Source organism: Pipra filicauda, unplaced genomic scaffold (genome assembly GCF_003945595.2).
Source record: "Pipra filicauda isolate LSUMZ 115617 unplaced genomic scaffold, ASM394559v2 scaffold532_size348037_pilon, whole genome shotgun sequence".
Lineage (NCBI taxonomy): Eukaryota > Metazoa > Chordata > Aves > Passeriformes > Pipridae > Pipra > Pipra filicauda.
In genome coordinates, this window is record NW_024104679.1 from 33,976 (window position 1) to 49,931 (window position 15,956).

General features: G+C 58.0%; 1 protein-coding gene across 1 annotated transcript in view; it reads right to left on the reverse strand.

The window, feature by feature from the left end:
- Positions 1 to 7,419, reverse strand: part of LOC113985228 (Krueppel-like factor 5) — a 28,959-nt gene extending 21,540 nt beyond the window's left edge. Inside the window, exon 1 of the mRNA XM_027715856.2 lies at positions 7,255 to 7,419. Coding sequence (XP_027571657.2) covers positions 7,255 to 7,419 — 165 coding nt within the window. The remainder of the gene's footprint in view (positions 1 to 7,254) is intronic.
- Between the last annotated feature and the right edge of the window lie 8,537 nt (positions 7,420 to 15,956).

The following is a 15,956-nucleotide window of genomic DNA, read 5'->3' on the forward strand; positions in this document are numbered from 1 at the left end:
GGACACTGCCAGAACAGGGATGGAGGGGATGTGGGAGCAGCCCCATCCACTGCAGCCCCTTGTGCCACCCTAGAACCATGGAATGCTTTGGGTTGGACCTTGCAGATCATCTCGTTCCAACCCTCTGCCATGAGCAGGGACTTCTGTGCTGCCAGGAGGGCCCTGGTGTTGGCCTGAGAGCAGAAAGAGTCTAGATCCAGTCCTTCAGCTTAAAGGCTCTCTCTCCACATTTTCCCTCCATATAAATGAATTCCAATCGCTGTTAATTAAGGGACACTGATTAAGGCAATCAACAGTTCCTGTGGGAAGGCTCCAAGCCCTGCAGAAGCTCCAGACAGAGCATTTTGGAGCCCAGGGTTTGCCAGCCCCCGGGAAACAGGAGGGCTGTGACACCCCTCAGGTCCCAGAGGGGATGACAAACAGCCAAATTAATAGTTTTGAGCTCTCCCACGACACAGAAACACCAGATATTCAAAGTCACTCAGAACAAAACGTTATGAAATGTTCTGGATGATCAGTTGGGAAGGGGAATTTGAACTTTCCCATTCAAATGAACAAACTTGGGTCATTTCCACTCTCAAACCTGTTCACTGGGAGAAGGATTTTAATTTGGGTATATCCAGCCACCCCTGGGCACCCTCGACTGTCCCTGAGGAGCAGCACAGCGATGGTGTTGCACAGGCAGCATCAAAACGTTGGGCTGGATGGGCTGGGGAGGATCCACATCCTCTGTCCTCTCCAGGAGGGGTTCAGATTTGTGACATTCATGTGTGATAACAGAGGGAAAATATTCTTTCCTCCTGCAAGGTGATAAGTACCGTGGCTTTGGATAAACCTGCGTTTTCAGACCCACTACACTGGGACCGATTCCTTGTCATTCCCATCTCCTGCTTCTACTGGAAATGCTACAAAGAGGAAGGTCAGGAAATGCATTTTAATACTTGCAAATCCTGGTCTTGGTGGAAACTTGAAGGTCCCCCCCCCGTCACATTAAAAAAAACCAAAAAACCACAAATAAAAAATAACAATTTTGCATGAATTCTCCCAGCATTTCTGAACTTAATGAAAGATTCTTTGTTTGAGTTTCAAGCTGAGCTTGAAAGGGGCTGAACCTCTTTGATGTGGTAAACAGCCCATGGGGGTTTTTTTGGAGAGTTTTCATGCAAGCTCAAGTTCTGAGAACATCTGAATGGTAAACAGGAGTTCTCCAATCCCCAAAGCCCGGCCGGACCCTGTGACTCAGGTAATTCTCCAATGGAGCACAAGAAAAGCAAATACTGTAATCAAGGGGCTCAGCTAACGAGACGCTAAGTGCGATTATTTGCAGTGGATGGGTTAGATAAAAGAACTCACTGGAGCAGGGAAGGAGGAGAAAATAGCGCGGGGAAGGTGCCCAAACAGGTTTGAGAAGGGAAAACTCACAGTTGATGATGCACCGGCCAGAAATGCGTTACCCTAAACCCCGGTGAGTAAGTTCAGGTGACGGTGTTTGCTTCCCACACACTGTGCAGGAAGGGCGATAAAGGGAAATCCGTTGCCTTCGTTATGGAGTCGGAGTCTCCTGCTCATTCCCTCCCTTCCCAGGTTTCCATTTGGTTTTTTTAATGTTAGAAAAAAAAAAAACGAAATACCGACCCCACCAGACGCTTTTGCAGCGAATCCCCAACCCCTGGGCGGGCACGTGGGGAAGAGTGAGGAGCACAAGGACAGCACACCTGTAAATCTGTAAATCCTTGTCTTTCCCAGCGCTGTCCCTTTCCCTCTCTCCCCACCTCCCGAGCCAAACTTCCCCCGGGCAGAACAATCAGCCTTTGTCCCACCCAGACAAAGCCACGGAGCTCCAGAGCTCAAAGTTCGGAGCTGTTCCATCCTCCTCGGAGCTCCCCCACCCACACCTGGGGAACTCCTGGGTCCGGGGCGGGGGGGGGGCTCAGAAACATCAAAGAACAAATATTGGGAGTGAAAGGCCCCGAATTTCCCAGGTTTTGGCTCGGTGGTAACACCATTTTTATCCACAGCCTGCTGAGCCGTAGCAAGGTCCTGCTGACTCTGGATCTGCTCCCGCCACAGTGAGACCACCCCCCTGACACGTGGCTGGGTCAGGGGCTCTCCCTGAGGGTCTTCCTGCCAAACTGGAGGGATAATTGGATCCCTCCTGGGGATCTGGCCTAGCCCCCCGTGGCCCTGCAGGCACAAAGCCCAGCAGACTTGCAAATCCACGGGCTGGGCCTGGAAGCATCGAGATCAGCTGATCCCAAAGCAAAACAGCGGGAAGGGAGGGATCCCTCCAGCCAGAGACCGTGCAGGGCTCAGCAGGCAGCTCCCACCGGGAGGGGTCAGGGGATCCCACTCCTCCTTGCCCAGATTTTACTTGCTGTCTCTGTCCCCACCTTCCTGCCAGCACCCTCAGGAAATGAATTTTGTACACTTCCCTGGATTCCGTGGACATTTCTGACCCCTTCTGCAAAGCCAGGAGGATCCCAAAGGGCAGAACATCCCAGCCACCTGAGGGGGAGTGAGGTACCACTGCCCAGGGAAGCACGTTCTGGGTGGAGCAGCTCGGGAAGAGGAAGAAGGGACTGGACACGGAGTCCTGGGCAGGTCCCACCAGCCTGCTCCGCTTCCATGCCTGGAAAGGTGGGATCCTGAGCTCAGCTCGGCACAGAGGGAGGATGGGGGAGGGCTGAAGGAGTCACCAGCTCTCCCAGGGCTGTGGGTGGTGGCTCGGGTGACATGTGCTGGTGCAAACCTGCACGGTCCCCTCACACGGTCACCAGCTGGCAGGGGCACCTCTGATTGCAACACCAGGAGCTCGGGGACTGTCCCCAGACACGGGCACAGCCTTGGAAATGGGCACTGCCCTGCAGGGCTCGTGGCTGGGGTGTCCCCACGCCTGGGGACACGTCCAGCAGCCACAGCCAGGACCTTCTCCTGAGCATGCTGGGCACAAGCAGGACCCTGGGAAAGGACACAATATTTTCAGCCCTCTCTGAGTACCCAAGGAGTGACATTAAACTGCAGAAAGATGCCCAGGCTTGGCTACCTCTTTACTGTGAGGGTGGGGAGGCCCTGGCACAGGTTGCCCAGAGAAGCTGTGGCTGCCCCATCCCTGGAAGCGTCCAAGGTCAGGTTGGACAAGGCTTGGAGCAACCTGGGAGAGTGGGAGGTGTCCCTGCCCATGGCAGGGGGTGGAATGGGATGAATTTTAAGGTCCCTTCCCACTCAAACCATCCTGTGATTCCATGATTTTATTCCCAGCCACAAGCTGTCAGCATCTCATTCCAGCTCCACAGCAGAACTCAAAGCCACCATGTCCTCTTTTCCTGCAGAAAAGCCAAATTTATCCACTGCCTGCAGCTCCTGGAAATGAATTACTCCTTGACAGAGGTACTGTGACTTCTACATCTCTCCTAATAAATAAAGGTTCTTTATTTTTGAGGGCAGGACTCCTTCCTGGCCCTGACACAAACCACATCTGTACCAGCAGGACCCATCACCCTCGTTCCAACTGGGCTGTGCCAGGTGCTGGACCACCAAGGAGCAGGGAAGCCCATCCCTGGTCCAAGGGAAAGCCACCCTCTAGTCACCACCCCAGCACAGCCACGTTCCTGACAGGGATGTGGCCAAAAGGGCTCAGATCCAGGAGATGCAGGACATACAAACAGGGACAGAGCCACCCCAGGGACTCCAACAGCTCCTGAAAGCTGGAGCACTCCTAAAAATTCTCATCCCAGCTTCTCCTGTGACACCAGGAGGAAGATCCCTGCCAGGGGAGATCAGAGGAACATCACAGCACATCCTTCCAGCCTGTTGCAAGGGTCTGGGAAATGCCATTCCTGGTGCTGTGGATCTGAAGCACCAGGAAAAGCTCTGGGGGAACACCAGCACCATCCTGGTACATCTGATCTGTTCAAGCACCTCCCACATGCTGGAGATGTTTTGCTGTTCCCAGTGAGCCCCCCACCCAGCCCTGGAGCAGGGCAGGAGGGTGGGAGCCAAGCACAGGGTGAGGAACTGCCTGTGGGGCAGGAACTGGGCTCCAGGGACACAAGGGGAGCCCTTGATGCCATTCCTTATTTGCAGCAGCACGGCCCACCCAAGGAAAATCCCCTTCCACGCTCACCAGAATCTTCCCTGTCACCCACAGCAGCCTCTGTCCCCACTGGGTGCTCACAGGTCTCAACACAACCACCCCTGAGGCTCTGCTACAGGTAGGAAGGGGTTAAACCAGGGGACAGGATGGAGGGTTTGTCCATCTCTGTCTTCCCAGCAGCTTCTTTGCCAGGTCCTGCCCTGGAAGCGCAAGTGACCCCCCCCAACACCAGAATTCCCGGCCAGTGACCCTTCAACACCAGAATTCCCACTGAGACAGGCACTGCCTTCCCCAAATCCTCAAGGACAGGCGATGGCAGAGTCATCTCACAAGTGCAGGGAGGCCACAGGAGCACTTGGCCTGCACATGTTGGGCAGGAGCAGGGAAGTGCCATTTCCTTCCTGGAAACCCAGCTCTGTCCCCCCCATGTCACTGTCCAACCCCACAGCTCTCAGGAGAGGGCAGGGACCTCCATGGCACCACTGGAGACCACGGCACAAAGCCACAGGAGGCCCCAGAGGGACGGGGGGACCCAAACAGGACCTGGCAGTGGGTAACATCCCCCAAGCCCAGCCCAGAGGGACATGGTCACCTGCCTGAGAAGCAGCAGGAGACCCCAGGATGGTTCTCCAGGAGCTGCTGTGGCCCAACAGACTTGGAGAGCCAAGGGCAGCCAGGTGGGACCACAGATGAGCCCTGGTGCCCCCAGTGCCCTCCCTCATCCAAGAGACCTGACAGCAAAGGGATCAGCTCCTCCTCTCCCCTGGAACACTCCCCTGGATGTGCCTTGCTCTTGCTTTTATTTATTATTATTTTTTACCTTCTCTCCGGGGAAAAGATTTAAAGGGGAAAATGCCATTTCTGGCCAACCTGACTCAAATCAGGAGGGAAAAGTGCTTTTCTCTCTTTTCTCTCTGTTTTGTAACTTGGCTGGAAAGACCAAGGAAAGGGAAAAACCTGCTCAGAAACCCTACAAAGAATCTATTCCCACCTGGCTCAGACTGAACCAAATTTTTGTCAGCAAACAGCTCCCACCTTCCCCTCCTGTTTGAAAAGGGATTTGGGGCAGTGGGAGGGGACACGCACACGACCCTGAAACCAGGGAGATGGTTCGCTCCTGCCTTTGCCTGAGCTCAGGAGCAGCGGGAGATGCCCCGTGGGCGACAGCCCGAGCTCTGACAGGTCACAGCCCTGTCCAAGTGCCCTGATAAACATCCTCCCGGAGCAAAGGGATTCCAGCCTTTCCACCCTCCGGCCCCGGCAGCTCCCGCCGCGCCACAGCCTCTGGCATCGGTTAAGAGAAAGGGGCCAGGGCACGGAAAACTCCTCCCCGGGACATGTGGGGTCCAGCCCCGGGGGGTTCCCACCCAGAACGCTGCACCCTGTCCCGACGCTGCTCCTGGAGGCCGGGGGGGGATCCAGGGAGTGGGGCTGATCCAGGGAACGGGGCTGATCCAGGGAACGGGGCTGATCCAGGGAGTGGGGTGATCCAGGGAGTGGGGTGATCCAGGGAACGGGGCTGATCCAAGGAACGGGGCTGATCCAGGGACCGGGGCTGATCCAGGGACCGGGGCTGATCCAGGGACCGGGGGTGAGCTGGTGCTCAGCTCCAGCCCAGCAGCTTCCCAGCCACCATCCCAGGGATCCCAAAAGTGACACAGGATGGCCCGTGGCAAAGGGTTGGGGGGCGAAGGTGTTTCCAACCTGCATCCCCAGGTCCCTCAGGAGGAGAGCAGGAGGTGGCACAGGGCTGAGCAATGCCAGAGCTGCCACTGCCCACCCACCCCAGGGCTGATGTGTGGGACCAGTCCTGGCCCCGCTGCCTCATCCCACCCCTCATCCCCCACAAAGGCAGGGAAAAGCAAACCTCACACTCTCCCCGAGCGCTTTGGGGGAGGTCTGGATGGAGCTGACACCCTTTCCCACCGGGACAGGCCCTGGAGATCACCAGCACCTTCCCCACAGCCACCACCTCATCCCTGTTCCAGGGAATCACCCCAAAGCCGGCACGGAGGGGTAAAGGCTCCACAGCCCCGGGATTATGGGAGAGGGCCCAAACCAGGAGCACCACAGGGGGAGGGGGAGGAGGTTGCAAGGCCCTCTCCCCTTGTTTGACCGCCACATCCATGGCCACCACTGACAGGGATGCTGGATCACCAGGGAGTTCCACGGAAATACGGAGACACGGCCTTAATCCCAACACCTCCCTCGGAGGGACAGAGCCCCAAAGTGCCACTGGGAAAGGGGAAGTGGCTACAGAACCCCAACCCCTGTGCCAAACCAGAGCCACCCACCACAGGGACACCCTCCTGGGGGTCCCCAAAGGAACAGAGGCGGGGTGAGGGAGGTCCCCGTGGAGCCGGAGCCACCCTCCCTCCGGATCAAAATGGCGCTGGGGTTAATCATTACCCCGCGCCCCAAACCCCGGGGAAAAGCCTCGGCAGCAGGGTGGGGTCAGGCCTGGCTCACCCCCCTTCCCACCAGGAAGAGCAGCTGGAGGCTCTTGGTGGTGGGACAAGGGGTCTGGCACCCGAAACGCCACCGGGGAGCCTCGTCCCCTTGGCTGGGTGGGCAGCAGGGCTCGGACGGGGCTTCTGCCACCACCCAGGACAGGGGTGGACACGCAGGAACATCCCAAAGCCACTTCTCCGGGTCTTTACCTCCTGCACACAGAGGGAGGCTGCCCAGGGAATTTCAAGGAGTATTCCTTCCCCGCCAGGGCGGTGGAAAAATACATCTAATAAAATAAAATGGAAAACGAGGTCCCATTTTCCCCCTGGAAACGTCACGGACGCAGCGATCCCATGGCCCACGTCCTTCCCGGCGATCCAACGGCGGCACGGAACCCCTGGAGCCCCCTCGCCTGCTGGTTCCTGGGATCAAAAGCCCTACAAACCCCAGGTTCTCCTCCCAAACAGGGTGTTGTGAAGGAAGGCAGGAGAAAAAAAAAAAAAAAAAAAAACCAACAAAAAACCAAAACCACCAAAACACAAAACCACACAAACGAAACCCAACACGCCCAAGAGAAAACCCGGCCGAGGGGGAAGCGGGAGCGGACAAAGCCACGGAGGGGCTTCGGCAAAGAGCAGGAAAACGAGGCAGAATTAAACCCAAACCCAGGCTGGAGTTTTTGGGAGGAGCAGGCAAAACCTGAGCCTTACCTGGGCCAGGTCGGGCGGGTTCTCCAGGGGCCGGGAGGGGGGTTTGATGTCCTCGAAGACGGGGGTGTCCTCGCCGGGCTCCCCCGACATGGTGACGGGTTTGAGCTGCGTGAACACCGCGGGGTCCTCGGGCAGCGGGGTGCGCAGCACCAGCCCGCTGCTCATTCCTCACACACCCCGGGGGCAGAGCAGGCTGGGTGCCAAACAATATTTAAAATAAAAAAAAAAAAAAAGGGGGGGGGGGAAAAAGGTGAAAACGAAAAAAAAAAAAAAGGCAAGGAAGGGGAGGGGAAAGGGGAAAAAAAAGCTGGAGGTAGAGGCGAGCCGGAGCGAGGTGTAACCGTGGGAGGTGGCGGGTCAGGGAAGGCTCTACCTGGGCTGGGGAGGAGGAACGGGAGGAACACCAACGCCAACCTGGAAGCGGCGGAGAGGCTGCCGGAGCCAATCAGGCTCCCGGTGATGGCCCCGCCGGAGGCTCCACCGGGACACCGGCGCATAAAAGGCTGAGTGGGAGCTTCGCAGGCAGACACGCTCCCACACGGGGCTTGGGATCACCTGGCACCACGGGAGCCAGCCCCCAGCCCCAGGCAGGTGGCCAGGAGGGCCTCCAAGGGCCACGCTCCTACACGGCGGTTGGGAGGATCCGGCACCTCAGGATTCAGTTCCCAACCCCAAGCGGGTGGGTCAGGAGCTTCAGTGTCAGCCATACTCTGCCACAGTGCTCGGGAAGCTCTGGCACCCCAGGACTCAATCCCCAACCCCAGGCGGGTGGCCGGGAGCTTTGGTGTCAGCCATATTCTACCACACTGCTCTGGAAGCTCCAGCAGCCCAGGATTCAGTCCCCAACCCCAGGCAGGTGGCCAGGAGGATCTCCAGCTCTGACACGGTGCTCGGGAAGATCCAGCACCCCCACACTCAGGCCCCAACCCCAAGTGGGTGACAGGAGCTTCAGCACCAGCCACACTCCAACACGGTGCTCAGGAAGCTCCAGCAGCCCTGGACTCGAGTGGGTGGCTGGGAGCTTTACCAGCAGCCACGCTCTGACAGTGTTCAGGAAGGTCCACCACCCCCAGACTCAGTTCCCAACCCCAAGAGGGTGGGCAGGAGCTTCTCCAACAGCCACTCTCTGACACAGGGCTCGGGAAGCTCCAGCACCTCAGGACTCAGTTCCCAACCCCAAGCAGGTGGCCAGGAGGTTCTCCAACAGCCACGCTCCGACACGGTGCTCAGGAAGATCCCGCACTCCCAGACTCAGGCCCCAAACCTGAGCAAGTGGCCAGGAGCTCCAACATCAACCACGCTCTGACACGGTGCTTGGGAAGCTCCAGCACCCCAGGACTCAGTTCCCAACCCCAGGCAGGAGGTTCTCTAACAGCGACACCCGAACACGGTGCTCGGGAAGCTCCAGCACCTCTGGACTTAGTCCCCAACCCCGAGCGGGTGGCCAGGAGCTTCAACATCAGCCACACTCCACCACAGTCCTCACAAAGCTCTGCCACCCCAGGCTCAGTTCCCAGTCCCACATGGGTGACCAGGAACTTCAACATCGGCCACACTGACATGGTGCTTGGGAAGCTCCGGCACTCCAGGACTCAGTCCCGACCCCAAGAGGGTGGCCAGGAGGTTCTTCAGCAGCCACACTCCAACACAGTGCTCGGGAAGTTCCAGCACCCCTGGAGTCACTCCCCAGTCCCAAGTGGGTGGCCAGGACACCTGGCCAGGAGCCTCCTCATCAGCCACGTTCCACCACGGCACCCAGGCAGCTCCGGCACCACCGATCGGCTCCTCCGGGATGGAGGGACTCAGTCCCCACCCCAAGGGGTGACCACCCCCCAGCTGGGACACCATTCCCCACACCAAGTCCCCTGCACTGAAACCAGGGGGTCATGTGAGTTTTTTTACAGCCACAGCTGTTTTTTTTTAATAAGAAAACACCAGTTTTCTGACAAACGGTCGAATTTGGCATGAAAACTGGTTTTTAGAGAGGGGGTTCCTGCTTGCACTTTTCTCATTCCCGGGGAGAAAAAGGGAAGGATCAAAAATAAAAGGGACAAACCTCAGGGAGAGCAAAAAAACCAACAACTAATGAAAAGCTGGAAAGGCACAGCAACAAACAACACAAGTGACTGTGTTTGGGTTTCACTTTTTGAAAGGAAGGAGTGTAAAAATCCAGAGATACAGGGGAATAAAAATCACCTTTCTGGCCAAGAAAAAAAACCCCAAACCATTCTCCTCCGGACACATCCAGCCCCAAGTGTCCCCAGCCCCTTCCCAAGGAGCTGCACTGTGCCAGGCTCACTAAGAGCCCGGTCTCTGCCTCCTCTCTGTGTTCACCCACCCCAAATCAGCCCCAGAACCTCCCTTGCCCACTTCCCTGTGCCTCCCAGGCAGGATTCCCACACAGGCTGTGTCCTTGCAGGGGGATGTTGCTGTCACCCCCCTCGGGGACAACCCACCACCCTCAGGGGCCTCGAGGACCACAGAAATAGGAGAGGGAGGGGATTCCTGCCACTCTGGGGACTTCACAGGGGCCACACAAGGCCTGTGATCACTCAGATGACTCCAGGAGCCACAGCAGAGGTTGGGGGTCTCACAGCTGCCATTCCCACACCAGGCTCCAATAAGCATCAGCTGGCAGGGGCTCAGCATGTTGGGCCCTTGGAAAAGCAAACACAGGAAAAGCTCAGGCCTTGCCAGGAGCCCTGCCAGGCTTTGTTTTCCAGGGAAGCTGTGCTGCTGCTGGAGCACACACCAGAGCTCCCAGGGAACACCAGGAAGATGGGGGTGTCCCCACCAAGCCTTGCAGGACCACACAGGGAAAGGATTTCACAATGAGGGTGAGGAGGCCCTGGCACAGGTTGCCCAGAGAAGCTGTGGCTGCCCCATCCCTGGAAGTGTCCAAGGCCAGGGCTGGAGAAACCAGGTCTGCAGGAAGGTGTCCCTGCCCATGGCAGGGGCTTTGGACTAGATAATCTTTAAGATCCTTCCAAGCCAAACCATTCTGGGATTCTGTGATAAATTATATAAACCAAAAGAGTTCCTTCTCTCTCCACCCCATCACCAAAGCGTGGCCTTGCAGCCCCGGGGCCGGGTGCCCCCCATTCCCGGAGCAGGGCACGCTCCAGGCTGTGCCTGCCCTGCAGGGATCAGCCCAGATGGGATTTCCCGAGGCAGAGCAGCTCCCCCTGGCAGGGATGGGCCAAAGCCACGGCAGGGCCCTTATCTGCTGCTGGCCTTGAGTACATCCTCCCACCTGGGACTTTGCCCCCAGCCCCCGGGGGGGCCCCCTGGGCACACCCCGCTGGCACAGGGTCCCTTTGTGGCCCCACGTGCCGGCGGGGACAGCACGTCTGGTACAGCGATAAGGGCAGCTCTCCCTGACCCCGCCACACCACGCACCTCCCTCCCAACATTCCTCTCTCTCCCTCCATCACTCCATGCAGAATTCCCTTCTGTGGGGGAAAGCCGAGATGCCGAGGGGGGTTCGGGGAAGGGAGAGCCTGGGAAGGGGGTGATGGAGGGTCCACGGTGGCTCAACCCACCCGAGGGGGTCTCAACCCAAGGGCTGGGGCTGAAGGCTCTTTGCAGTGCCAAGGAGGGCAGGGGGTGCTGGTGGGAAAAGTGGGGAGCCAGCCCCTGATCCCCAGCCCTCGAGCACTCGGGGTTCATGGGAATGGCAAGGAAGGACACCCGGGTCCTCCTCTCACCTTCAAGCAGAGGGAGCAGCAGGATGTGAAGCCCTGAGTTAGAGACTTGAGCTAAAAGGCAAGAAAGGCACCGAATTTTGAGGCAGTCTGGATCAGGCTGGGAAGTGAACCTCGGCTCCTGCCTCCCAGATCATCCAGAGGCACCCCCAGCCTGGGTGAGCCCCAGGGGCTTCCACCCATCCTCAGATCCCAGCACTGGGCTGGGTCCCAAGAGCCACCCCAACGGGCGACAGCCCAGCAGCACAGCCCGGTCCCATCCCTGCCGGGGTCCCAGAGCACATCCCACCCAACAGGTGGGGACAGGGAAAGGGGCCAGACCCTGGCTGGGGGTCCCAAGCCCTGCTCTCCTCCTGCAGCAGCTGTTCCTCCCCCTGCTGCTCCCCCAAACCCACTACTCACCCCGAAAGCGGCGGCTGCAGCACTGACCTCTTGCTGTGCCATGATGGACATCCCAAATCCTCTCTGCCTCCCTGGGGCCAGGCGCTCCTGGTTCAGCCTGGGTGCTGCTCGGGATTCCTCTGGGAGTCACAGGCTGGCCAGGGAAGGGGGACAAACCCCCCCTTGCCTTTCCCCAGGACCAGCAGACAAAGGTCGGCGAAGCTGCCGGAGCCACCCCGCGCCTGCCCCGCTCCCCCAGCGAAACCCAAAACCACCTATTTTTGTCTCTTCCTTTCTCCTCCTCGGGAGGTTTTCCAGCCATCAAATCCCTTCCCGGGAGCCCTTCAAAGGAGAAGCGGCCGCCCCATCATCCACTTGCTAAACCAGTCTGAGCAGTGCCGGGAGAGGCCCCGCACCCTCCGGGAAAGGGACGGGGAACCGTCCGGAGGGACCTCGGGTGACCCCGGAGCGAGGAGAGGGATGAGTGTGGCACCTCTGGGACAAAGGCATTGCCACCCCCTGTGCACCCTAAGGGTGCCACCAGACACCAGGACCCCTCAGCCAGGCTGCAGACCCTCCTCAGTCACAGCTCGTCCGCAGCGGGGAGCGATTTCGAGATTGCTAAATTCTTATCCCGGCCAGGGAAAACGGCAGGCAGGGGATGGGGAAAGAGCCCCGCGGAGCTGGGGAGGTCCCCAGCGTCCCCAGTCGGGCGGTGCTGGAGCACTGGGAGGTATCACAGCCCCCGGCAGGGAAATCGAGCGGCTGTTCCAGGCGTTCCTGGGAGAGAAGGAGGGTGGGGAGGAAGCAGAAGGGCCCGAGGCTGAGGTAAATTTCCAGGACAAATGGCAAGTGGGAGGAAGGGGATGGTATCTGTCTTTTTAATCCCCCAAAACCCAGGCTCGGACCTTTGTCAAACCTGGAAACCAAGCGGAGGGGTTCCCCATGTTCCCATCTGGGCTGCAGGGATAGACCTGGGGCCTCTGCAGCAGGATCCACACCCGGCTCCACACCCTGATCCCAGTCCAGGGACACCCACTGCACGGAGGGATTTAACCCCCTGCCCCTCCCGAGCCCACGGGGGAGGGCAGTGCCCAAAACCAAAGCCAACCCCAAGAGTTCCAGCAAAGCCCAGTTCCCCCCAGTCCAACCCAGTTTGAGCTGTTGCTGCCTGTACCCAGTCGGACCGTGCTGGGAACACCATCTGCTCCCACCTCACAGGGAGACCCTCCAGCACCCACCGAGGGAACAGCCAAGCCACAAGCACAACCCCACCCAGCCACTGGAGAACCCCCCCGAGGATGTGGAGCTGGAGAACCACCTCATTCCACAGGGTCTGGCAGCAGCACAACCCCACCCAGCCACTGGAGAACCCCCCCCAGAGAACGTGGAGCTGGGTGTCCACCTCATTCCACAGGGTCTGGCAGCTCTGCAGCCACTGAGGGGCTTTGCTGAAGCTCAGGGCCCACCTGCCCCAAGAAAGGGGGTGGCACAGACCACCCTGGGGAGTTCCCCTTGCTCTGGGCCCCGGGCACCAACAGGATCCCAGGGGTGAGACAGGTCCAAGGCGGAGAGCCAGGAGGGTCCATGGCTGTGGAGGTGCCAAAACAGCTCCAGCACAGCAAAAGGGGGAGCTGAGGCTCTCACACCGAGCTTAAATGGTCCCACGGCTGTGGGTTGGGGTCTCGGGTGGGGCTGCTCACAGCAATTACGGCCAATTAGTGCCCTCAGGGCCTCAGCCGGGAGAGCAGAGCCTGGACGTCCTGGGATGATGATTCCAGCAGGTGGGGAAGGGCTGGCACCAGCTGCCTGTGCAGCAGGAGCTTGGCATCTTCTCCGACCACAGGGTGATGCCAACTGAGAGGGGACCGATGTCCCTTTGTCACGTGTGTGTGACACAGGACCCCGTGTGACCCCCAAACCTCTGTGCCTTCCCCCAAGACCTGGGGGCTGCACCCCACCACCACCCACCCTGCCAAGGGAGCAGGAGATGCTGAGCTCCAGCACCAGGAAAGGTGTCCCAGAGGCAGGAGAAAAGATGAAGGAGGCGACATTGGGGCTGGACAGAGCACAGGGGGTCCCACAAAGGGGGAGTGGGGTGGTCTGAGGCCTTCCCCAGCTCATCCCGTGAGGTGAGGACATCATCCCATGAGGCACCCTGCAGGCAGGAGGGGGGTTTGCTCCGGGGCTGGAGTGTTTGCCTCCACTCTGGAATGACAACCTGGCACCCTCCAGCCAAATGTCCACACGCAGGAGAGGCAAGGCAGGATGCAGGGGGGAAATCCAGGGAAAAAGGCACTTTTCCCTGAAAGCACATTCCCACTGGAGTGAGCTCAGCCAGCACTGGCATCTGAGACACGATTCCCTCTCTGGGATAAGACAAAGCCGTGGTTGGCAGCTGGGAGCAGTGACATGGGGACACCAGAGCTGTCCCACCATCGGTGCAGCGAGTTTCTCCCCTGCCAGGTCTCAGCACCGCCCCCCGGGGGCTGGCTCAGGGTTTGGGCACAAACACCTCGGGGTTTGGGCCACAAGGGCCAAAATCTCACACAACACCTTGGGTTTTCCTTGGAAAACTTCCTCTCTTTTGTTGCAGTTGCTCTGGCTCCTCCACCGGCAAACTGGAGCAGCGCAGGGAAGAGCTCGGCTGCCCCTGGGGCTTCCACGATGGACACGTGTCTCCCTGGAAAACCATCACCTGCTCCCAGGCATTCAGGGAATATTTGGCCGAGCTTCTGTAAAAAGTCATTTTTTTGCCTTTAAAAAGTCTTTTTTTTGCCGTTAAAGATTCCTTTTTTTTTTTTTTTTGCGTTAAAAAGTTTTTTTTAATCCACTGGATCAACGTAAAAAAATAGAAGCCCAAAGTAAAAAGAAAAAAAAAATTAAAAAATAAAAATAAAATTAAAACAAAATTTAAAAATAATATATAAAATAAATTAAAAATAAAATAAAAATAAGGTAATATAAAAATAAAAATAAATTCCAAAATAAAGTAGAAATAAAAAATAAAATATAAATAAAAACCAAAATGAAATTAAAAATAAAATTAAATTAAAAATAAAATGAAATTAAAAATAAAATTAAATTAAAAATAAAATTAAATTAAAAATAAAGCAGGATAAATAAATAAATAAATTAAATAAAGCCACGGCAGCAGGGAAGGATGGGTGGTGGGGCACCACCAACCCCTTCACTGCCACTTCAGAGGGGTTTTTCCACCCCTGCTCCACCTGGGGGTCCGGGGATGCCGCAGGGGTGGGTGAGGTGTTCGCCTCGGGGGGTCACTGCTGAAGCCAGAGGCAGGTCGAGGTGCTGCTGTTTCCCGCTGCGGGAGTTGTTCAAAAGGAAGGAAAAGCCACATTTTTCCCCAACACTGAAATTTTTTTCCCAGTTGCTGGGAAAAGGGAGATGATTAAACCCAAACACTGTGCCCAGCTCGGCCCCTCTCCCTGCCCCACAGCACGGCACACACGGAGCAAACCCCACTCTTCCCAGTGTTATTCCTCTGTGGAAAGAACGGGTTTGTATAAATCTCACAGCTCTGGAGGTCCAAAGTGCCCGTAGGGTCGAACAACAAAAGAGCAAACAGACCCACTCCCGCCCCAGGGCTCGCAGCAGAGCAGGGGGGGCGATGGAGTCCCCGCCTGGGGGGCTCGGGGCTGGCCCCAAAGCCCCCGGGAACGGAGCAGCCCCAGCCCCCGAGGGGCTCAGAGACCCCCCCGGGTTCTCCCTTCTCTGGGGGAAGGCAGGACACGGGAGCAGCCCCGGGAGGAGCCGCAGCAGTTGGAGAGCTCGGCTTTGGAGAGGGAACAGCAGAGGGGTGGGGATGTTTTGGTTAACGAAGGGCCCGAAAATCGGTGGACAGACACTGGGAGACAGAGGAATCCAGGAATCCAGAGGAAAACCGCTTGGACTGGGAGGGGAAAAAAGGACAGGGGTTCCTTCGTTGTGGGTCCTATGAGGTACCAGCTCGGGTTGTTTCTGTGTCACTGTGCCGTGAATAAATTGCTTTATGGGATGGGTCCAGGGAAGGGAATGGAGCTGGGGAAGGGGCTGGAGCAGCAGGAGCGGCTGAGGGAGCTGGGGGGGCTCAGCCTGGAGAAAAGGAGGCTCAGGGGGGACCTTCTGGCTCTGCAACTCCCTGACAGGAGGGGGGAACCGGGGGGGGGGGTCGGTAACATGTGAGTGGTAACGAGTGACAAGATGAAACAGGTTGCTCCAGGGGAGTTGGAGATTGGATATCAGGGGAAACTTCTTCCCAGAAAGGGTAATTAGACATTGGAAGGGGCTGCCCAGGGAGGTGGTGGAGGTGTCCAAGGAAGGCCTGGATGTGGCCCTCAGTGCTCTGGGCTGGGGGACAAGGTGGGGGTCGGGCACAGGTTGGACTCCATGGTCTCAGAGGTCTCTTCCAACCTCAGCGGTTCTGGGATTCTGAGACATCTGACATCTCTTCTCCTGCTGGGACAATGGGTGGCGATGGAGAGGGAAGAGCCCATCGCCCCGTGCCCCTGTCCTTGCCACGGCTCCCAGGGCGAGGAAGGGCTTGATGCCCGTGTGGCTGCGGGAGTCGGGGGAGCTCCTCGGGACGGGCCAACTCCCAGGTGCAGCTTCCCCGGG